General features: G+C 37.5%; 2 protein-coding genes across 2 annotated transcripts in view; both read right to left on the minus strand.

Annotated features, from left to right (window-relative positions):
• Positions 1 to 8,707, minus strand: part of LOC139946009 (dual specificity testis-specific protein kinase 1-like) — a 46,318-nt gene extending 37,611 nt beyond the window's left edge. The window contains exon 1 of the mRNA XM_071943591.1: positions 8,568 to 8,707. The gene's annotated coding sequence lies outside the window, so the exon portion shown is untranslated. The remainder of the gene's footprint in view (positions 1 to 8,567) is intronic.
• A 6,880-nt stretch (positions 8,708 to 15,587) lies between these two features.
• LOC139945932 (beta-1,3-galactosyltransferase 5-like) lies at positions 15,588 to 25,387 on the minus strand. The gene has a single exon (XM_071943453.1). It carries the CDS (start codon positions 24,803 to 24,805, stop codon positions 23,726 to 23,728), a length of 1,080 nt encoding a protein of 359 aa, XP_071799554.1. The 5' UTR covers positions 24,806 to 25,387; the 3' UTR covers positions 15,588 to 23,725.
• Positions 25,388 to 25,454: the final 67 nt, after the last annotated feature.

Here is a 25,454-nt window from a genome sequence, read left to right on the forward strand (position 1 = left end):
GCCCCATCATAAACTAGCTAACAAGTGTGTTTCTGGATCATAAACAAGTTCACACCTTAACAGTGTGAGATTGTTCTGTCACTGTAACTAAAGGTGTGATGTGATGATTGGACTCCATCTGGGCAATCTGCCAAGTCAGTAATGGTTTCTTCTGAAGATGACTGAATGAGGACAAAATGAAAACAGCCTGCCAGGAAAATGAAGGCGGGCATTTTACCATTGTCGCCTCATTTAACTTTACTCTAATTACACAACAGCTGTCTCAAAAGAAGCCTTATTTTTGTAGAAATGGTACAAAATGTTTTAAGCTAAAAAATGTTTTGTAATCCAGTCCAGATCATTCATTTAAAGTACAAATAAAACCCATTAATCCAGCCTCATCCTTACATACACTTGTTAATATTGACTGAAATCAGCTCAGTATAAAACAAATATTAAGATGAGAAAAAAAAACACAGGAGCTGAAAGTAGAAAATTGATATTCCTCTGGACACTATTGGTAATTGTCAAAGACTAGCCTTCATAGTTGGTGTATCTCAACATGCATAAAATAACAAACCTGTGAAAATTTGAGCTCAATTGGTCGTCGAAGTTGGGAGATAAAGTTGGGAGATACGAAACTATGACAGAAAAAACACCCTTGTCACACGAAGTTGCTTTCCGATGCTTGATTGTGAGACCTCAAATTCTTAATCTGAGAACTCTAAATCAAATTCGTGGAAAATTACTTCTTTCTCAAAAACTGCATCACTTCAGAGAGAGCCGTTTCTCACAATGTTTGATACCATCAACCCCTCCCCATTACTCGTCACCAAGAAAGGTTTTATGCTAATAATTATTTTGAGTAATTACCAATAGTGTCCACTGCCTTTAGCAACCTTGGCAATCTTGGCAAACCTAGAGTTACAGTAAAGAGGGTATTCCCCAACCTTCCCCCAAAGTACACCATCATCAGAACCATATTTACAACAAATAGATTGTAGGTTTAACAAAAAAGGCCTTGAACACCCAGCAGGGTGGGTATGTGCGCATGACAAGTCTATATTATTGTTATTTTTAAAAGTTATTTAAAGTTCGTGACACAGACCTTGGCACTAGGGCAGGCCGGTGACCTCACAGCCCTAGCTTGGTGCCAGTCAACAAACAACATCCAAATGTAAACTTCAAATTAACACTCTACAATGTATACTCAGCCATGTGTGGCGACACGCAAGAGAGGAAATTCTCTCACTTTCCATGAACAAAAAAAAAGTATCCACAGACCGTTCAGGCGTTACGTTTACACTAGAGTAACTTTCAGGGTTGGCCCTTTGCTTTATTTAGTGACTGGCAAACAGGACATGTAACAAGCTTGTCATTTCACTCGTCCATCAGTATTTTCACAAGGCTGTTTTAATGAATTATTATTGGAATGATTTTCAACACTAACGTACAGACGTAGCCCGACCACTTGCAGTGGAGTGGACGGGTTCACAAGTGTTTTAACTGGCATTTGGCCAGCGGACAACGGTTATTAAAGGCAGTGGACACTATTGGCAATGACTCAAAATAATTATTAACATAAAATCTTACTTGTTAACAAGTAATAGGGAGAGGTTGATACATGTAGTATAAAACATTGTGAAAAACAGCTCCCTCTGAAGTGATGCAGTTTTTGAGAAAGAAGTAATTTTCCACGAATTTGATTTAGAGTTCTCAGATTAAGAATTTGAGGTCTCGAAATCAAGCATCGAAAGCAACTTCGTGGGACAAGGGTGTTTTTTTCTTTCATAATTATCTCCCAACTTCGACGACCAATTGAGCTCAAATTTTCACAGGTTTGTTATTTGAAGCATATGATGGGATACACCAAGTGTTAAGACAATTACCAATAGTGTCCAGTGTCTTTAAAGGGAGTACGCTGACTTTAAATATGAATGTTTTCCAATCTTTGTTTCAATCACTGTAACTGTTCCTGTTAACACCCTGCTCCCAATCCTAGGTCAGACAACCAAAACATTTACATTTACAGTCCTTCAGAACATGGACAGATTTGTTTATTTTTCAGGGAACTTTCTGCAGAATCAGATAGGGTTGGCAGAGCTCTGTCTTAGAAATGGAGAGATTGGCTTGCTGATTGCTGATAACTTTCTGCAAAATCTTGGAAAGTTGACAGTCCGCTGGTATGTGACCAGCTGCATAAAAGTCATGCAGTTGGTGCCATGTTTTACACCACAGACCGAGAGATTTTTTATCTGTCAAGTCAAGCTGATGGAGTACAAAGTTTCAAAAGAAACACACCACCCATCACAGAGCTAATAACAAAACCATTCTGGTTATAACTTAAGAAAATGAGTCTGAACACAAGCATTGCTTAGAATCACAATAACTACAACCTGTACACAAATAATTCTACAATCCACCTACAGACACTCTAAAGCACACTCAAGCACTTCCTTGTCGCCATTCAATGGCAACTTTATATGCTACATACAGGTACGTGTGCAATCAAAAATTAAGCTGACAACAAACACAACAAATTTGCTTTGCAAGTATGACGGTACAATACATTCATTATCCCTTGCGGTATTTCAGTGGAAGGAAATTTGTTTTCCCAATGGAACAAGTTGGGTGTTTAGAATCACTTTGTAGTAGATTTGGACACTGGGCGATTTCACAAAGAGCGTAGATTGATCGTTGGCGAAAATTGCTAAGCAACGCATGATGTCACAGTACAATAGACCCTTCCCATGAAATATGTAAATTGCACGTAGCACGTGCGCACTAACGTTTTGGTTGGCAAAATGAGGGAACATCGCGCTGTTTTGTACACGGCTAATGGGTGCGTGACGCAGACGCGACTGCGTGTCTGCTTAGTGCACAACTCTATAGCGTTTGCCAACCAACAGGGTCTGTACGCATGCATGAATGTAATTAGCATATTTCATGGGAAGGGTCCATTGAAACTCAATTTACGATGATTCTAGTGCATTGTGTTTATATCCAGCCCTGGTCTATGTTTTACACTAAGAGTCTGAATCAATGTCCATGGAGGAAAAATATACTCAGCAGGGCTCAATTTCATGACACTGCTCACCGCAGAATTCTGCGCTTATGATCACTCACCATTCTCCGCTTACTGTGCCTGCGCTGGATTTCTGCACCAGCTGTGTGAGCAAAGAATGCCGGGCATGCGCAAAAGCAAGAGACTCTATGCTAACCAAAGGCGTAAGCGCAGAATTCCCTGCTTCCATAAGCGACGATTCTTTGTTCTACAGTAAGCAGAGTCATGAAACGTGGGGATCACCATTCTAAGATGCAAGTACTGTGCAAGCGTTGAATTTCTGCACTCGTTCATAATGTCGTTAGCTGTTTGCTCCATGGGTAAAGAATACCTGGTTACGTGAAGTATGCAGGCACAAAAAGCAATGAGATTCTCTGCGACATGAAATCAGTTGACAAAAGTGTGAAATCCCTGCTCCTCACTAAAAAATAGGGAAACCCTCAGTTACTGTTCAGTGTATGTGTGGGCATCCATTCATTGAAACCGAGCGCTTTGCAACCATGGGAAAAGGCGCTATACAAAATTGAGTTATTTTTTATTTATTATTTTTATACAAAGGGATCCAGGTGTTTATGACAGAGAGAGGCCATCCTCGCTTTGCTTTCATGTGGGAACAGCGCTAAAAACAATTCAAGTTCAAACAATATGAAAATAAACACTAAGCCCTCGAATTACTAGGTCAACAAACTTTTGTATACAAACGAGTGTATACAAACGAGTTGAAACTGAGGGTTGTAAAAATAAAGGATGGTAGTTTTGAAATGAGCACGTTCTCAATGTGCATCCATGTACACAACCAAAGGGGACGTAATTTCTAAAGAAAATTATTCTAAACAACAGCCCGAGTTCAATAACGAGTCCTCAACTAACCTGACATAGACAAACATTATGTGTGTGTGAAACAACTTTTTAAAAAACAACAACACGGATCATATAATTAACATTCATAAATACCTCAGACAGTTTCGCTATTCCTATTGGTGGAGAGTGCGTCACGTGGGTGTGTTTAAACCTTTGTTTATGACCGGTAAAAAGTGTTAATTCATGGGCGTGACACGCGACCTTGCACCTGTTCTCTTATAAGACAGTTTCTTCATTCCTATTGGTCGAGAGCAATGGCTGAAACAGTTGTACATCACGCCATACGCGCGCCACGCACAGCATTCCCTTATAAGGAGTTGTTTACCCGAGAGCGGCATAGGGCTACAAAACCATTTCATAGCTAGAGGGGTGTTGTGTTGAAAGAAATCATTGAACAATTATAATTTTTGCATTTATTTTACCTTTTGACCAAAAAGTGATGATGTTTTTGACCGAAAAAGGTATTTATGTGGGAATCAAAGTGTGTTAAAATGGTTTTCAAATAGTGGCTTAAACCCGCCGAGTTCTTTATACACGTATGTATATCAAGAACCAGGCCTGGTTAAGATTAAACCACTAGTTGAAAACCTCTTCACCACACATTGATTCCCTTATTTAAAAAACACCAAAACAAACCAAGCTCGTCAAAGTTTATTTTGGCTAGTCAAATGTTTGGCTGACTTGGGGGGCAAGTCATGAAATAATGAGGCAAGGATTGAATGTGTACGTGTCACAAGTTTCCTGTTCCAGCTCCATTATCCCTGGTGTCTGATATTTACTGTAGGTGTGTGGGTCAGGAAGATCTAGAGAGTAAGTCATTTGTGATGATTTGAATTGCATCAATCATAACCCTGCATGACAGAGTTGTGTCACCAACACGAACATCAACCTTTGAACTAAGGAGTGGAACTGGGTCCCCACTACGCTTTTTATCAAGCTGTGATTCAGGTTCATGTAACGTAGGCATACAGAGAACGATTTCAACCAGCAAAATTGTATGATATTCAAATCTTTAGACTCCCTACCCCTACGTGTAACATTTGTTTGTGCATACTGAGAGTTAGCAGCAAATCAGTACCATGAAATGCCCAAGAGCTGAAGAAATTTACAAGGAGAAAATGCTTTGGTGCCCCTTGCCCTTTCTGAAACAAAAAATGTAGGCCTGAGCAAATGATACTTTTTGAGTAGCCCTGGACATTTTGTGTAACATTTTGCTGTGCTATATTTTTTATAAGGGAAATCATTCACTGTCCATTAGCAATAGCATGCTATGCATTTCTCCATCAAAATTTAATTTCTGAGCGTAAAGTTGACCTCAAAGGTCTACTGCATGACATGTATTTACTATTTGCAGTCTACACTGGAAGTCACTCTACTTCAACCACTATAAAGGAAATGGAAAACTGTCATAGTGTGTTGAATACCCCAATAAAAAATGGTATTCACTCTGAACTTTTTCCATTCATCGTATATGAATCAGACTGTGCACACACTTGTGTACTGACGCTGTTGCTTCTAAAACTTTTCTGTCTAACAACACAACATTCTGAAATGAGCACAAACGACTACAAAGCGAACACAATCTATACACACTATAAATTCATTGAAAATTCAACAGCAGTTTCTATTTTTGGTACATGTACATTGGACACTTCTGCCAATAACAGCGATCCTCATACTGTGCTTCAGTTGTTGAAGAGGTCCAAAGGTTAAATGCAGGCAATCAAACACATCTCCAAGTTATTAACGATTTGCCATTGACTTATTGCCCCCAAACCAACGATAAACTCAACAGTTTCTCACAACGAACTACTGGAAAGATAATCAAACTTTTATGCTTTGGAAAAACCCACTCTGCCCGCAGCAATTGCTAAGGTGCTCTGGGTTTTTCCTGTTGTGCCCTTTGCAAAGATTCAATACAACTTGAAACTGTACTCATCCACGACGTAGAAGAGCCCCTTACCGGAAGGTAATTGCTGTGCCCCTTCAAGAACAAAACTCAAGGCCTGAAGTTTTTAAAAACCCATATTACAAATTGGAGATAAATCTTCTCTGCAGGTCTTGGGGATGAAGATGCTAAAGCTGCGTCAGGAAAATTCTTCTTATTTTGATTCTGGTCATGTGTAAAAACACCTCTGGTTCAATACAAATGTTGAGCTACATACGCAACTTACAAGCGCAGTGATCTTGTAGTTTTTCATAACAAAATGGGGCCTTGTGGTACAAAAAACTATAACATCGCACAGCCATACTTAAAGGAACACGTTGCCTTGGATCGGTCGAGTTGGTCTTTGAAAAGCATTTGTAACCGTTTTTTATAAAATGCATATATGGGCAGAAAGATGTTGTAAAAGTAGAATACAACTTACAAGCGCAGTGATATTGTAGTTTTTCATAACAAAATGGGGCCTTGTGGTACAAAAAACTATAACATCGCACAGCCATACTTAAAGGAACACGTTGCCTTGGATCGGTCGAGTTGGTCTTTGAAAAGCATTTGTAACCGTTTTTTATAAAATGCATATATGGGCAGAAAGATGTTGTAAAAGTAGAATACAATGATCCACACAAATATAATGCCTCCAAATTGCATGGTTTTCCTTTTACCTCGTCGACTAACGCGGTCGGCCATTTATGGGAATCAAATTATTGACTCCCATAAATGGCCGACCGTGATAGTTCGCGACGTATAAGGAAAACCATGCAATTTCGAGCCACACTTGTGTGGATCATTGTGTTCTACTTTGAAAACATCTTTCCAACCATATGCAATTTATAAAAAATTGTTTCAAACGCTTTTTATACTGCCAACTCGTCCGATCCAAGGCAACGTGTTCCTTTATTTTGTTTTACCAGCAAAAATATATTGTTTGTCAGCCCGAAAGCATGCTACCGCATGATTACCGTGTAGCTTTAAGATCCAAATTACTTGTAACATGTCTCAGGACTGTGTGATTGTTTCTGACAACCAAATGTTAAACTTTGACAAAACACCATCATGACTGCCACCCCACTGCAGTAAACTCTGCTGCTTCTTCTTAAATGGTTCTACCTGAGGGAAATCAGGTCTCTGCAGGAGTGGGGCTTAGTTAAGATTCTGAAATGTAACACTCACTTCACGTCAAAGTGTGAGGACTGTCGACTTCTTCCGAACACTTACACTGTACACATTATCCCACTTCTCTAAGTTAAATTGAGTTTGACTTTGAATTGCTTAGAAATAAGATTTTTCTAGAGTGCATTTTGTATGATTTCAAATGCAGATTCAATTTGAGCAGATTTTTGTATAAAGCAAGTTTATACTGGTACTACATGTAGGGTTCTCCCCATCCTGGCCCAAAGTTTGTTACGTTTGAACAAAGGATTATTGAAAATTGTTTGGATTGTTTTCTACTACTTACATGTGCATTCTGAAGCACGGCAATTTAAAACAAATTAAAATTCCCAGGTTTCTCAAAAATCATCAAGATAAAGCCAGTTGTGTGTATCGGCCAAAGTTTGCATATTTAGCATTAACCTTACATGAGTATATCAGCACGAAGTTCACACCTAACGGCTCGATAAGCTACATGGTTGATGAAAGAATAATAGGAAAAGTTTCCGTATGGCGCCACCACTTTTTCATTCGAAATAAAACAATATAGTACCAAATTTACCTGATTTGATATATCCCTTTTTGTAAAAAGGAGTGAAAAAGTGGTGGCGCCATACGGAAAGTTATCCGAATAATATTCTATTTACAATGTACATTGTTCTGTTTGCCAACACCCCTCACTGATTCTTAAGTTCTCTAGCACAAGCAGCCTGTTCAGTTAGTACCTTTAACTTGTTTGTTTTCTTCAAAACATGATTACTTGTAAAATCTGTAATTTATAAACATTTAAAACAAGATGTCAATTTGATCACCAAGCTTGAAAAACGGTAGAATTTAGAAAGATTCGCAATACACACATTTTTGAACACGACTTTAAAATATAATTAACATCTATTCACATATTTCAACAATAAAATTGACATTAAAATATCAAAATCACATAAAAATAAAATAATTGAGTGGTAATTTTTGGGGAAACTGATCTTATCCAATCTGCAGAAAAAAATATCAATTGTATATTTTTAATTTTAAGTTGTCATAAATGAGTAACACTACAGTACATAGGCCTACAGATAAAAACAAATGTAGTTCTACTGGTCTAGTAGAATAATTTGTAAAACTAGGAATACATTGAACAATATTTTTTAAGAAGCCAAATCTGACTGCCAGTGGTCAGTGGTGCAAAAGTTTGTTCACTCACACTCAAGTCAATCATTAATCAATATTTATCAAGGAAGTAGTGATAAAAAATGATAACAAAACATTTTTGTCAATAAATTTTAATGAAGGACAAGGAAGAAGTGGCATTTGCCTTTTTCCTTAGGCCATTTTAATGCCATATCTATTAAAATGATTGGACTTGGATGCTTTTCCAATGTTTACTTCCGCCAATCACTGCAGTCAGTGCGCTAGCTAACGCTGCATGCATGCTGTCAATGTCATGACTGTCCAGTGTCCACAACTGCAATAACTGTAGTAGTACAGCCCGCGTCGTCAAAAGCAAAACTTGGGCACTGTTTATCCACCCTCCTAAACCGTAACCCAAAAAGGAAAACAAAACCAACTTACCCTTCCTAGTGAAGTCAATTATCTATCAATATTTCCCTCGATCAGCAGACTAACATACCGTCCTGCTTTGGACAGAAATGAAACGCATTCTGACCCACATTTCCTTGTGTTCGTCCGTTCGCCATATTCGGTAACTTTTTGTCAACAAATGGGTAACAAATCGCACGTCTGGATGCCAGGCCAGTTTATGTGACGAGAACTAATTGATTGGAAACCGACTATTTCTTGAAAACATTGTTATGAAAGAGGGCGCTGTTACAAAATGTGTAACCGACTTTTTGTCTACCACAATATCATCTTTCTAGATCTTTCTATCTTACTAGTGACTACTGATTTTAACATGCAAAACAATTATTTGGCCCACATATGGGTGCAAAAATCTTACCGCGTTTTTGTGAGAATAAGAAACAAATACCAACACTATGTTGAGCCCATACCCCAATTATATCCCATTCCCCTCCAATAAAAAATTACATAATATATAAATTGCCCAGAACTTTTTTGTCATGACGTTTAGTTGGGTTGATACAAATCAAACGATGTCATAAAGTTCTCATCATGAGCTGGAGTCGATGTACTTTATTGGTACCAAAATAGTACTTTGCATAACCCATACCAATATCATCCCACTTCAACGGAGAAAAAAAAGTACACTGCAAAAACCCCCACAATGACAAAAATAAATATAAAAGAAAATAGATTCCTCATCCACTTTTAACTTTTTAGCAGCAGACTTAATAGCGCTGCTCCAGCTTCGTCACTGATTGCTCTACAAGCAAGCCCATAAAGTTAAACAGCGCCCTCTACCTCACTACAGCTTGATAAAAAAAATGTTTAGCAGCAGATCATAAAAGACTGACCCGTGTGATCTGCTAAAAGCCTTGTATATACGTGTCTCCATTATCATCATTGTGGCTTTAAAGGGACATCGAACATTATAAGTATTACGTGTAATAATCATGACGGTTGCCCCAAAATTTACCCGCGATTATGAAAAAATACATGTAATCATAATTCACAATATTTGTGTATGTTTTTTTTTTTTTTTTAACCGCCCCAACAATGTCCCTTTTAAGCGCATTATTGTATAACGCCCAACATTTGACATTATGCTCTATTGTGGAGGGGTTACAGTATGGAAAAATCCCCCTGAGGCATGTTATAGTCATTGCTTTCAACTGCTTCGGACAACACACGGATATCCGGCTTCAAGTTCACGCAAACGTAAACAAGGAAATAATTTCCGTTCTCCCGAATTGCAGTTGGTTGGAGAAAATTTTTGGATCGATTTTGCGAACTTGCTCTGATTGTTTTGGGGTTTTGTTTTTGCTCGATCGAACCATCGGCCTGGCTTAATGTGTTTGAGTCGAAGCCTTAGTCAATTCCGACACTGAGATGATTTGGAGCTTCAGTGTGATCATAGAGTAAGGACTCGATGGTGATGTGATCAACAGGACTCTTATATAATGACGTCAACTCATGACGTCGGCCACGTCTGTACCGTCTGGTACGAACTAAACACGTTGTTAGTTGATAAAACAAGTGAATGCTAATTTTGGTTTTACTCAATATCCTCCCCCCCCCCCCCAACTTTCCCGAGCTCCTAAAAGGAAATAATTGAACTACAGGGGCATCATAGATGCATGGTTCTGCTCCGCGTTGTGGAGACCTCCATCATACACTGAATTCGAAGTGGTTTTCCCGACCAATATCAATAAAAGCCCAGCATTTTAACACCCGGATCTTCCAATTACGATATAGAAACGCTCCAATGAATCAGTATTCAATAGTCAAATGGTAGCCACCAAAATATAATTCATGTAAGGTTCACTGACTAGTCAGCCCACAGGATTCATTCAATTTCGGCAAAGTCAGCGGAAAGAGCTGGTCGTATATATCCATAAATTTCATATATCCAAATTTCAAACATTCATTCATTTTCATTCATTAATTCAGGTTTATTAAAAATATCACAAAATACACGACAGAAGTTAAAAAGTTCAATGTTACTTATAGTAGAAACTCAACTTAAGAAGTGTCAAAGTGTAGTCCCGCTGCCTATGAAATAGAATGACTGAAACGAATTGATTTGAATGAGAAAAACGAAAGTTTAAGTGGATAATTAATACAAAGTTCGTGACTGAATGGTGATAACTTTTACATAGGGCCTACGTGTATTGTAAAAAAAAAAAAAAAAAAGTCGGAACAGCTCATGGCTACCCTAAGAACGAGATATTCACACAATCATGATTCACTGGAACTTCTGAAAATGCAAACATTTTACCGAATAATGTAAGCACATCCAGTATATAGGGCCACTGTCATATCCACTATCTGGCAATACATGTGTTAAAGGGAAGGTACACGTTTGGTAATTACTCAAAGCAAATAATATGAACTTAAAAACTTACATGGTAACGAGAACTGGAGAGCTGTTGATAGTATAAAACATTGTGGGCAACGACTCCCTCTGAAAGAACGTAGTTTTTGAGAAAGAGGTAATTTCTCACTAAAATAATAAAAGACTTCTAGCTAGAAGTATTTTATTCTTGTCTGAAAGCACACAATTTCGTCCAACAGGGGGGTTTTTGCTTTCATCATTTTCTCGCAACTTCGATGACTAATAATTGAGCCCAAATTTTCACAGAATTGTTATTTTATGGTTATGATGGGATACACCAAGTGAGACAACTGGTCTTTGAAAATTACCAAACGTGTACCCTCCCTTTAAAGTATACCGTCACTATTCTTGTTCATGAAGAAGCAAAGCCGTCCGGCCTGCTTCTTAAAATAAAAATAATTAGGCTAGTCCCAATTCAAACACAATATCACAATGTGGTGATTAACATCTTTCTATCTTTTGATTTCCTCTTCTGTTATAGTGTTTCCCACAGTATTAGCCTCCCCATGTTACATGTTGTAAACATAGGCCACTTTATGTTTACAACATGTGCGATGGAAAAGAAAACAGGCAACGAAAAATAACAACAGCAACAACAACAACACAATGTTTTCTTTGGATCATGAGCAACGGTTGAATTTTAATCTAATCAAATTGTTTTGATCATCTTTAAAACAAAATCTGTCACAAATATGTTGCTTGTGTGTTTATATTTTTGATATTTCATCCCTTTGAGTGTATCCTAATGTAATTTTTTTAATTAATATTTTTGTAGAACACCATACATTTCGGCTTTTAGCCGCTCATTTTAGTGTTTTAATAAACCATGAATAAATAAATAAATAACAGATGCATTAGGACCACCAGCACAATAATATTGATGATAATTTGAATATTTCATTGATATCAACATGAGAATAGGTCTACCACTTGTGAGACGAAATAATAGAAACCATAACTTTCAACGGCACAATCAAAACCCCGAAAAAACCGAGACATTAACGTAATGAGGCCCGTTGTGTTTCCCTTTGGGTCTGAAGGGTCTCAGACTTCATTTATCCGGGCAGCAGTTCTGGCTCGTGTAGGCCTATATGAATTTTAATTTGTTGATGTTTTCTTTTGTTATGGGAGGGCACATATTTTGTCAACGACAGTTTAACTTTAACTTTTGCCCTCTGGACGGCCACGGTAATAAGTTTTTGTTTAATTCCCAACGAACCGGCTGTTCATACGGTAGCTTATATAAACAAAATATTTCTAACTGTGGAAGTTATTTTGAGTCATTTTTGTGAGTCTACTATTTGTTTTGCCCCAAACCAACCCTTGACATTATTATGTCTACACTTTAAATGGTGTTTTTATGTGCAGCGCATGATGTGCATGACGTGTGTCCACACTGTAGTGGTTGACGATTAATCAAAGCGCATATGGACTGAAATACGAAAAATGAAATATTATTGCATTTTAAAATTTTACTGTACATTCCACTGAATAACAGTACATACTTATAAATATAATACACTAACTTACGTACACTGTGACTATAAGGCATAATGTTTGTACATCTGACGTCACGCCATGTGAGCAGTAACTTAAACAACTATGCGTAACTACCGCTTAACTAATTAAGGAAAATATCGATCGAATTCCAAGTGTTCGATTATTGCGCGGATACAGAGTGTTGGCTGCAGATGCACTTAGCGGCAGTTTTTACCTAAAACTTTGCACATTGTGATGTTGAAATACTTTGATTTCAGATACAAAATACACATGCAGATGGTAAACTTGCAAATGGTAAACTTCTATGAATTACTGAAACAAATATGTACGAATGTACGAAGTTTTTTTTTACACAAATTGTGTTATGCCGGAAACATAGGGCAAGGCGTGCATTACAGGGATTGGGCGTGATCATTCGAACGAGCCATTCCAATTATTGGGCGTTATGCTCTATGGATCAGTGTCGACAACACGCTGTCCACACACACAACTCCAAATAATCTTCACGAGAAAATGTCTGTCGGTGAAATATTCTACAAACTGGAAACGGGATTGTTAGTTTTTTGGGAAAATCCCCCAGATAGGTCTATATAATGATTTTCTCTCACCCCCATCCCCCCTCTTCTCTCCTTTTTTCACTTGTTTTTCTGTCTCCCCCCACCCCCCGGATCGCCCTTTTATGAGAAACTGTCCAGGGGACTTAAAAAGAAACTGCAGTGACCGATTATCGCGGTCAATTGACAAAACAGTCTATCATTAGCATAACAAAGCGATCAATGGGCACAAGCGGATGACTTCTTTGTACACCGGTTTGTTCAAATACTGCATGATCTCCACATTACGAGCAGTAAAACGCAAGACACAAAGTGCCCCGCCCCTGACGAATACCCATGCCCAAGCTTGAATTGCTTTTTTTTTTTTTTAAATACCATAGAGCAAGGAACAGTCTCTATGAAAATACAAACATGGCATTGCGAATAAATTGTGGTAATCGTTTCTTTCTGCAATGATCTTGGGAGGAAGGAAAATTAACAGTCTTTGCTTGGAAAGGGCTTTAGAAGGCGGTTCGCAGCCTGTTGTCTATATAGAAAGGTTTACGGTAACACCATGCATGGAGGGCTACCTCCATGCACCATGTAATGACTATCTCTAATGAGTTGAGGTGGTTCTGAAAAGAACCGTTGGTTTCAACTCGACGTTTCGACCAGTATGCTCTGATCGTCTTCTTTTATGTTGTCTACCTCTATGATAGCTCCAACCATGTTCCAACCAATCTAAGTTGGTCTGGCATGAAAGCTGCAGTGGACAAACAACGTTGGATGGCAGGCCAATGTTTCAGCTTTTCCAAGAAGTTTAGAAATCAGATTGCTGACACAATCTGTATTGTTTGTTATTGTAATAAATCTGGCAGATTGCGGTTACTTTTATGTTAGTATTTACGACACTCTTCATGACATGAATAAACCACAACGTGTCAGCGGCGGTGGTTTACAAGTTGATTTACGCTGAATTACCCACCAAATGGAACCGTTTAACAAAAAAAATATTAAGGACATGTTTTCAACCAATAGGGCCTACTTCATAATAAATGTTACAAAGCAAATATGTCACTTCATAGGATTACGAGTATCCGGTATTAAAATTCAATCAATGAGTTGCAGATTATCCAAATTCCCCCAATTTCATTTTGTTTTTTTGAACCGTTCGATTATTTTGATCATATATAAAAATGAAGAGGTGCATGCAAACAAAAACTAAAAGGAGACATCTAAAAGCTACAAGAAAGTGAACATTTCATATCGTGGTTGCGTTTTTGAGATTTGTTATGAGTGACTGATTGTCTATTGGATTTGAGGCATTGCATGGTGAGGTATTAATGTATATTTGGTTTGCGGTAACACCATGTGTGTATCTACTTGCCAGATTGTTGACTGATTGTCAACACCATAAAGAAGCACTGAATTTGATTACCAACAACATTGATCAGACTATTTTAAAAACACTGCCTCTAGCCTCCGTTTTGTCAAAATACTCTTGTACAATGTGAGAACAAAACCAATACACAACGTCACCAGCAATTTGTACAGCTTCCGCGTCCCATGACAAAACTCGTAGACGTTTATATTTGGAGTTCCAATTATTCACAGCGATGGTACGCATGAGTTCAAGGTTTTGGACCATCTGGATTATGATTTATAAGCTGGTATTAGTCTAGTACATTTCTATTGGGGCACAGCAGGAAAACATACAGTGTGTGGGTGGGTCTTGACTCCATTGTGAAACTATGACTGCCAGTAAAAGTCAAAATTATGCAGGCTTTCTATTGACAAAACGTAGTCTTGTTCTCTGAAGCGTGTAATTATGGTGGACAGATGTTTCAACTAGGCCTCGTTTCAACCACGGAGGACTAAATTGTCCTCCATGCATGTTTCAACACAAAGCACAACAAAAATCATAAACGATGCAGAAATCCCGAATTAGTACGAAGGTAGGAGGTGTCTCGTGAGAATGTACGAAGTGACTCGTGAGAAGGTACGAAGTGTCTTGAAAGAAGGTACGAAGTGTTCAAGGTACGATGTGTCCAAAGTCACTTCGTACATTTTCAAGGTACGAAGTGTCCAGGGTACGAAGAGGCAAAGGTACGAAGTGTCCCGACACCTTCAACACTGTTTCGTGAAAACTAAGAACGGCCTTGTCACAAAAGGCAACCACTTTTGAGGCAACCAACTGTGAACACTCTGGTAGCACAGGATTCATTGTTGCATACAATTCTTTCCATATGGAGGTGGGATTATGATGGTCCTTACGATCCCAAAGCAAACAAGTTAAATATTGAAATGTAAATGGATTTCCTGGAACTGGTTCCTGTAAATTGCCTCTTGTGATATACAATGTAACCATATAGGCTGACAAAAAATGAGATAAGTTGTACAGTGAGATTTTATTTTAGTCCCTTTTTTCCCGGTAATCTTATTGTACTAAGCAAGCTTTTGTTCAGCTTAATTTCTTAAGCAAATTTTGTGCTAGTAAGCATCATTATGAAATTGGGCCAAGAAAAAAAAAGCAAATGAATGGAAAAATAATAACCACCTCTGTTTTCATAAGATTTACAATCCATCACAGCATTTTTATTAAATAAATTCTGATATTTCACATCAAGTTTATTTATACCCGGATACCTCAGTCATATGGAAGATACATCATCCAGTACCATTCACTTAAAGGTATTAATGCATGATAGGTGGCACTGACAAAAATAGTTGAAGTGTTCATGTTTTGTGTTATCATAGAGCATATGGTGTGATCAACCATAAGATGTTTAAAATAACAAAGCCTGTGAACATTTTGGCTTTATAATCCGTTGTGAGTCATGAGAAAACGGTAAAAAACTAATTTTAGCAATGAAAACCTATTGTCCTGTGTTTAAAGGCAGTGGACACTATTGATAATTACTCAAAATAATTATTAGCATAAAACCTTTCTAAGTGATAGAACATTGTAAGAAACGGCTCCCTCTAAAGTAACATAGTTTTTGAGAAAGAAGTAATTTTCCACGAATTTGATTTCTCGAAATCAAGCATCTGAAAGCACACACCCTCGTGTGTAAAGGGTGTTTTTTCTTCCATTATTATCTCCAAACTTTGATTCCAATTGAGTTCAAATTTTCACAGGTTTGTTATTCTATGCATATGTTGAGAAACACCAATTGAGAAGACTGGTCTTAGACAATTACCAATAGTGTCCAAAGTCTTTAAGATATAACAACCGAAATCAGCTGTTTAAAGAAAAAAACAAATTAAATAAGTTTTCAGATAAACAGTTTTCTCAAATTTGACATCAATTCAGGGGAAAAGATTTCACAAAAAATTGTTTCTTATAATCAGTAACTTTTTAGACTTATAAACTGAGCATTGTTTGTCAATCCTTTCCAATCATGTATTAATACCTTTAACATTTCTTCTGACAAATACCACTGCAAGCAAATATTCGAGTTTAGCAGTGGATACACATTTTGCTTATAGTCAATATTTTAAAAGATCATTTCAAAACAGTATAATAATATTGGAAAAGCACTGTCTTTCCACAATTATCAGTACATTAATTATGTTTTAAGTAAGGCAACAACTGAAATATGTAAGTTTGGGTTTTCATCATTATGATATTTTGGTGAAACAAAACATGTAATAGCACTTAATAATTTTAAGCTGTAAAACATTTATTTGGTACTTTTCACGTAACTGTGCAGCAATCTTCACAATAAAGCTATAGCCCGTTTCATACCCAAAATAAAGGTATTTCCTTTTCTTAGGTTTTTACCAAATGTATCTCATTTGATGACATACATGTAATAGTACACTATCTTGGTAGAATCTTGTAAGTTTAATACTATGTACAAGTTTATACATAAATTGCATTTGTTGTGCTGCAGAAGAAAAGTTGCTTAATAACAAATAATGGAGTAAAGGTGTTAAATACAGGATTCAGACCCACAGAGGCAGCGAGGCAGCGATTGCCCTCATGCCCCCTGCAAATTTACAATTTCCTCATAGGGTACCCTTTGCGAAGGAGAAAATGCCTTGGTCAGTCCCCTTGCCCCTGGGCAAGAGGACTGGTAGAGCTGACAAGTCGCAGACCGTGTTCATGTTTTACATGATTATCAATTACATGAACTTAAAAAAAACCTGCAAATTTGGACTTAATCCGTTAAGAAAACAGTGAGAAAAACCATGCACAATTTTCAGCATGTTAACACATTGTTTTAATTTTGGTTATAACAACAAATTCAGCTGATTTGAGTCTTCCTGGTTTTCAGATAATTTTCTCAAACTCGGCTTATTTCAGAGTGAAACCTTTCACAGAAAAAAAATGGTCTTAGTATGCTCTTCATATTATTAAATCAGTGAGCTTTCAGACTAAAATTAAACACATATTCATCCTCACCAAACCCGTATATCTTTTAGGGAAGGTACACGTTTGGTAATTGACAAAGACCAGTCTTCTCACTTGGTGTATCCCAACATAAGCATGAAATAACAAGCCTGTGAAAATTTAAGCTAAATTGGTCAATGAAATTGCGAGAAAAAGATGACAGAAAAAAAAAATTTGTGTGCTTTCAGAAAGGAATAAAAGACTTCTGGCCAGAAGTCTTTTATCATTTTAGTGAGAAATTACCTTTCTCAAAATCTATGCTACTTCAGAGGGAGCCGTTTCTCACAATGTTTTATACTTTCAACAGCTCTCCAATGCTCGTTACCAAGTCAGTTTTAAAGTTAAAATTTGTTTTGAGTAATTACCAAACGTGTACCTTCCCTTTAAGCAAAACAAACCAGTGATTTCAAGGGAAGCCACGTAAGTCTGACCCCGATTGTCTCGTCCTTGGCCTCAGTTGGCTCCCCCAGGGACCCCCTCAGCCCCCCCCCAACATTTCCCCAACTTTGGACTTTTTAATGGAAGTGCCCTTCCTGATATTAATTTAACCTTGTCCGATTCTAGACGCTGAATCATTGTTGCACTGTCAGCATCCAATACCCAATGACATACATACACGTCTCTCTAGATATAGACCCATTACAGATATGGACCCATATCATCGGAACCCTGTTATACCTTGGAATTCTGCCCTTATGACCCGTATAGAACGATGCGCTTTACAGGGTGCTGTAAAGTGCAGAATTCTTTGTTTAAAAAGCTAAAGGGATTGTATACATTTAGTACTAAGAACACACTGTTTGTTTTAATCCCATACACTTACATGTTTAAAAGTTGTAGACATACCATAAAACCACCCTGTGAAAATTTCAAAAGGTGATAGTGATTTTCTCAAAAGGTGGTAGTTATTTTGACATGTCAACAATCTTTAGTGGTGATTTCCACTCAGGAAGAAGAATAATCTGCAATTTGAATACTCAATCTGAGAAACGTTACTTTCAGTAAGCTTCTCAGATTCAAATGTTGCGGATTAAAAGTGAATGTTTTTCCATAATCACAGTCTTTCAAAGTCAAACGTTTCTCAAAGTGTGTACTCTCCGAAGCTGCTGTAATTCTTACCAAGTAAGTTTTTCAGAGTCATTACTAAACGTATACAAACCCTTTACACAGAGCCATTCATTGTGTCATGATGTTTGACATTATAAAAAAAAAGATCACCATGAATAATGTAGACTCATTTACAAACCCTGCCATGCCGAAGCTGACAATTAAACTGTGCAATTGAGCTCATGTAACACTGACCTGTCAATAGCACGGTGCTGTTTCATGTTGTGACAAACAAATATGAACATAACAATTGCAATTTGACTCGACTGTTAAAAATAGAACAGCTAGTATTAAAAAAGGAGATTGCTAATTCAAGTTGTGACAAAACGAAATGAACATACACACATGTAACAAGTGCCTAATGTACCTACATTACATTCCAGTCCATGCAGGCCTAAATACTTCATGAAGGCAATTGCCTCTACCCTGTGTGCCCTTTGAAATGTTATAGTTCAGATTGATAATTCCCTCAAAGAGGAAACATGTTCCTTCATTGTATACATGATGTAGGGAAAAAACTAAAATGGATGACTCAAACCTTAGGCCTACATGTATAACTTTTTACATAATTTGAAATAAATGCAGCATTTCAAAAGTCAACAACAACAAGTAAACAAAGCCATTTCCCAAATATAGCAGGCAAGATGCTCCATGGGCAAGTTACGCTTGTATACTATCAGGAACATTATCTAAACAAAAAAATGCATCCCTTTCGATTGGTTTTTGGAGCTGAAAGTAACTTTGTGACTCTTGCAGCCATTTTACAAAAATAAAGCATCACTTTGGTTCTGAGCTGTCTGCAGCATTTTAATATGACCAGCAGATCATTTGATCGATAAGCTTTCAGATCGGACCCATTTGAAAAGCTAAGCTGTAATGGCTGATTGAGCATCAATAATGTCTCTTTATGTTTCATGAGCTGGTTACTTCCACATGTATCCAGCATCGAGAAATCTGACCTTGTTGAATAATAGTCTAGACTATCATTTTATTGGGAACAGCAAGCTAATCATTAACTTCTTGTGCTTATAAGTAGGATTTGAAACTTTGCACAGTAGGTAGGAGTCAGGTGATGTTTGCAAAGTGTAAATCTCTTGGGGGCATAATCAGGTGAGGTTTGCAGTTAGTACTGAACATGTACAGTACTGAACAGGGTCATTATCATAGAACTGCCTAAGCAGAAAATATTGCTTCATAATTTCATGCTTAGCAGATACGAGCAGGACACCAGTCACAAATCTTACATGTTGTACGGTAGTTTGACTGGTAACCTTTTTCAGGGAAGCATGTACAACCAGGGCCCAATTTCATAGAATTGCTAAGCAGAAAATGTTGCTTAGTAATTTCACATCTATTATAGTAATTTCATGCTTAGCAGATACGAGCAGGATACCAGTCACAAATTGTACATGTTGTATGGTAGTTTGACTGGTAACCTTTTTCTGGGAAGCATGTACTACCAGGGCCCAATTTCATAGAATTGCTAAGCAGAAAATATTGCTTAGTAATTTCACATCTATTATAGTAATTTCATACTTAGCAGATATGAGCAGGACACCAGTCACAAATCTTACATGTTGTATGGTAGTTTGACTGGTAACCTTATTCTGATAAGCATGTACTACCAGGGCCCAATTCCATAGAGTTGCTAAGCAGAAAATATTGCTTAATAATTTCATGCTTAGCAGATATGAGCAGGATACCAGTCACAAATCTTACATGTTGTATGGTAGTTTGACTGGTAACCTTATTCTGATAAGCATGTACTACCAGGGCCCAATTTCATAGAGTTGCTACGCAGAAAAATTTGCTTCATGAAATTGCTGCCTCAATAAAAACAGGATTACCAACCAAATTTCCACATAATTTTCAGGATTTATAAGCAAACATCAGCTGAATACCAGTAACAGGCAATTATGCAACAAATGGATTTTTTTTTGGTCATCCATTTGTTATCAAGGAATAATTTTCATGCTTTTGTGCTTTTAAAACAGCTCTATGAAATTGGACCCAGGTAGTTAATACAGTTGAAAACTCAGCATTTCGATCGGTACGCTGATCAGACCATACTGATCGAAACTTTGAGTTCTAAACCACCCACTCATTTTAGAAAGAACACAACTCAAAAGAGATTTACACATGGTGCTACCATTGTAGTACCACAACCCTCTCCTAAATACAACAACCACACCCAGAGTTTCAAATCCAACTTATTCTTATGTGAGAAGCAAGTTAAGCATTAAACTTCTTGTCAGTGGGAAGTGGGTCAATTCTTGCTCTTCACGCTTCACTGTGTGTGGATTGAGGTGAATTTAGTGTTGATATTTAAAGTGAAAACAAACATGTTAACCCCAAAATGTCAAACACATTTTGGTGAATGTTATGTGACCCAGACTAAACAGCTTGCCAAGTTTTGATCTATTATCAAGAAAGTACAGGGCCCATGAGTTTCATTGAAATATGTTCAATCAGACTTCAGTGCAAGTATTTTGTTAATTTGATGACAACATGAAATTCAATATAATTATGCAGATACACATCACAAGAAATATGGTGCTACATGAGATTTTGTAAAGCAGTTTAAAAAAAAAAGTTATTATCCAATCTGTGATACTGTTCTTTGCTTGCAGCCACTCTTGCCGAAAAAATATTTAAAAAGAAATACATGTTGTTACAAACATCTACTTTAAACCCACAAACAAAATAAATTTTGCAAAAATGTGATTTTCCTCAAAACAGTTAAAACAAAATAATCCAAATTTGAAAACGAGATTAAAAGAAAACGAGGTGGACGAATTGCTGGCAACATTACCTCAAATTAATTTTGTTTTGAACATCTTTTTCTTCAATAATGTAATTGAACAAAAAACAAAAAGTTAAAAAACCAAATATAAACAAAAACTGAGGTGGCCACATTTGTCAGCAACATTACCTCAAATTTGTTTTGGAATTTTGTTTTTCTTCAAAACTCCAAAACCAAAATGAATGACCAAAAGTTAAAACAAAACTGAAAAAAAAAATGAAGTGGGCAAATTTGCCAGCAATTATACCTCAATTGATTTATGGAAACCATTTTCCTCCAAAACTGTTAATAAAAAAGTTGAAAATCTAAGGAAGGTACTTGTTTGGTAGTTACTCAAAACAAATATTAACTTAAACACTGACTTGCAAATTGGCGATCTGTTGATACATGTAGTATAAAACATTGTGGGAAACGACTCCCTCTGAACTAACGTAGTTTTTGAGAAAGAGGTATTTTCTCACTATAATAAAAGACTTCTAGCTAGAAGCCTTTTATTCTTACCTGAAAGCTCATAAAATTAATGCAACTTCAATGACCGATTGAGCCCGAATTTTCACAGGCTTGTTATTTTATGCTTATGATGGGATACACCAAGTGAGAAGACTTAGTCTTTGACGATTATCAAATGTGTACAGTGCCTTTAAAAACAAAGTGAAACGAAACGAAGTGGGCAGATTGCCAGCGACATAACCTCAGAGGCAGAAAGCTCCCCATTGAAGTGAAACTGAAAGACAAAATCTATTGTCAACAATGACCATGACAGCTGAGGTTATTAAATTAAAAAACAAATCACAAAGTTCAACTCAATCAATGACGCACTTGTCAAATGCTCTGCTTTTAGGTGTTACTACAAATTTGATTATTTTTTCTTCAGGTATTACTAAATAAAACAATATTGATTCTTTCGATAACACCTGCCTTTGGCAAACCATGTAGGCCTACGGCCTACGCAAATGTTAACAGTAGAAAGTTGGTAAATAAAGAGCAACAATCTGGTATGGTTACAACAGCAGTTTTTGTTGTTAAATAACTACATTTAAAAAGGGCTTTTACACTTAAAAGGGCTTTGTTGTCACGATCAACAAAGAAAGCCTGTGGCTGTACATGTACATGGAGTTATAAACTCTCACCCAGTCACTGCACGCAGGCCATTCTCTCTACAGTATATAGATTTTATAAAGAGAAGGGCGCGCATTGACAGCCGTAGGCCTGCTTTTTATAGACCAACTCGTCCGATCCAAGGCAACATGTTCCTATAAATTGACAGTTGAACTTTAGAAGAGATATAATACTGATCTGCCAATACAAAACATTTGGAAGAAGTGCTATTCAGTGAACCAAAACAAATTATTACAAATTTAGCACTTTAGAGATAAGTTCATTGCATTTCTTTGATAACAGGTTAAGGGTTAAAGGTCAAAAGTCAGCAGGTTTGACCCTCAATATGATCTGGGCACAACAATTATTTCAGATGAGTTTTCTTTAGTAGAACCAACGAGGAAGATAAATCATTGAATAATTTTGATAATTTTCTAAATTAAAGCATGCAAATCAGATTAATTTTAATATATGTGCAGAACCCTTTTTAGGGATTCCCATGCAATAAATCCGTCACCTGTCCATATTAAATTTTGCATTGACTTGGCATTATATACAAAATCAAGATTATAAACAAAAACTTTATAATTAATCGAAGACAATATTTTATAATGAGAAATAACTCAAAAAAAGTTCATTGCAAGTCCAGTTTGGAAGAAGTTCAGATACCTATATTTCTGATTGGTTTTTAGTGTTAATTTCATGTGAAAAAGCCTGTTTAGGTTTTTAAAGCAAAACCGTAAATTAGCATTGTTTTAAAAAAAAAAGGGAAAAAAAAGAAAAAAATCAAAACCAATCAAAAACATTGTAAAGTTTCACAGAAGAATATTTCAACTCAGTTCTTTTGATAAAAAAAAATACTGAAGCTTGCAGGTTTACAAAGTTTGACGCTCTTGCTTTTAAAAGCGACCACATAAATTGTGAAAAGCAAACAAATCATCGGTTAACCATAGAGGATGTTCCTCCATGCATCGAGTGTAACATTTTACGAACCAACCCATCACCTTCAATGGGTGTGGCAGCCTTGGGTGTGGTAACTTATAAAGGAGGCCCAGAATTGCCCCTTAAAACACCTCAGAGCCTTGATTTTTGGATCAGTAAACGGCAACTTATTTACATGATCCAGTCCAGTGACAAAACTCGATCAAAGATTAAATTTTGTGAGTGGCAACAAAGTGGCATTCCTGGCAAGTATCATTTACAGCGGCTTCAGGTAAATTTCCACGACAAAGAAATGGACTTGTGTGAAACTTTACAGAGGAACCACGGGACAATAAACCTGACTTGCATGAACTTTGAAAAGAGTAATTCCTTTGGATTTCAGTTCCAATCTGTCGCCTCCGCCTGACTGTTACATTTCTTGTGGCACTCCACAGAATAACGGAATCCTAGAACCTGCTGCTCAGGTGTGACGCCGTGTACGACCAGTAAATAAAGGTAGTTGCACAATCTCCAGTTCATGTTGTTTAAGGCAAAACGGGCAGAGTCTAACAGCGGGATGTTAGTTGACTCTGCGAGTAGACCTGTAAAGGCATCTTCAGCTGCGAATGCTGGGAGGAATTTAGCTGCAGTTACCATTGACTGGAGGACATCATGTGAGATAACGTAACCAGCTCCACTGGCATAGACGGGAAACTCAGATGGTTGATAAGTTTCTCTGGAGACGTACCATTTGCTCCGTTTGTCTCGGATAACATTCAGATTTTTCACAGCATACCCTGCATAGAGCTTCGTTCGTTTTTTATTTTGCGCATTTAGGAACTTTGTGAAAAGCTTGGAATTAACAAAGCAGTCGTCGTCCGTTTTGAGTAAATATTGCGGCTGGCAAGTTTCTAAGGACCAACTCATTCCATGCTGAACTTTAATGGTTAGGTTTTTGTAGCTGTCAATGTAGTTCCCCATCAGTAAGTCTCCGTGCTCCTGGCTCTCTTTCTCCAGTGAGAGTTGTTGGGTTGGGTTTGTCGTCCGACCAACCATGAACACCGTTCTCCATTCAGTGTTGTTGGGATCAACCCAATCCTTTCCCCAGGTCTCCCTGATGGCCTTTCTTCTCTCGTAATGATTTGGAGCCGACGTGACCATAATCATGAGGGTCAGGCCGGGTTTACAGGAGGGCGATGGTACGGAACTTCTTCCATAACTCTTCGGATTCCAGACAGTCACGGTGAAAGCATCAAATGCATTCTGCGTTTGCTCCTCGAAACTATTTGGAACTGTCTTGATGCGACGGCTTGAAGTTGAGCCGTCGTCATTGTGTAAGTTATGCTGATGTGGACTGCTATTTAGAAGGTTCATCATAAGTAACGTACTGAGCGTCATGAAAGTAGCCACGATGGCCGCTGATGAGCTCAGTATTTTGAGAAATATCACCTGCATTCTTTTGGCGTTGACGCACGGCATGTCATGGGTGAAGACTGCACGATCAAAATATTGCACGGTCGAGTTTCATTTGCCCTAAAATCAGGAACTCGGTCGGCCCAGTCAATAATCAGTTTCCTTCATAAAGTTCGAAATGTTTCGCTAATTTACAACCAGGAAAAAGAATAGCACACATTATTCCTGACCTTAACAACAACGATGACGCAGAAAAAGAAAGAATGGTTTCAAAAGCTATGTGTTTTTTACCCAGTTGTTTTCACCATATCACACTCCATCCATCACCAATCCAACGTTGCTAACTCGGTCACCATGCTCTCCACATAGAACTCGAGTTGGTCCGCTTTTTGCTCCGCCACAGCTGAGTTTCTCGCCGATAAAAAGGGCAAATTCAAGTCATTTACGCCGACAGATAGTTTAAGAGTTCACGTGAGATGACTATCTGCTTGATAAATTTGATAATTTTTACACAGACTGACTGAAGTAGGCGAAGATTGATATGAATTAACCGCAGGTAAAGTTGTGGTATTTACACTGCTTTCGGCACACGCACGACACATTCAACTTCAGCTCCGAGTGTTTTGTGTGGATTGGATGGCGCGAGTATAAAAAAATACACACCATTCACACACAACGTACGTTGAAGAACGTGGCATTCATGAAAAAATGCATT

Source organism: Asterias amurensis, chromosome 13 (assembly GCF_032118995.1).
Source record: "Asterias amurensis chromosome 13, ASM3211899v1".
NCBI classification, from domain to species: domain Eukaryota; kingdom Metazoa; phylum Echinodermata; class Asteroidea; order Forcipulatida; family Asteriidae; genus Asterias; species Asterias amurensis.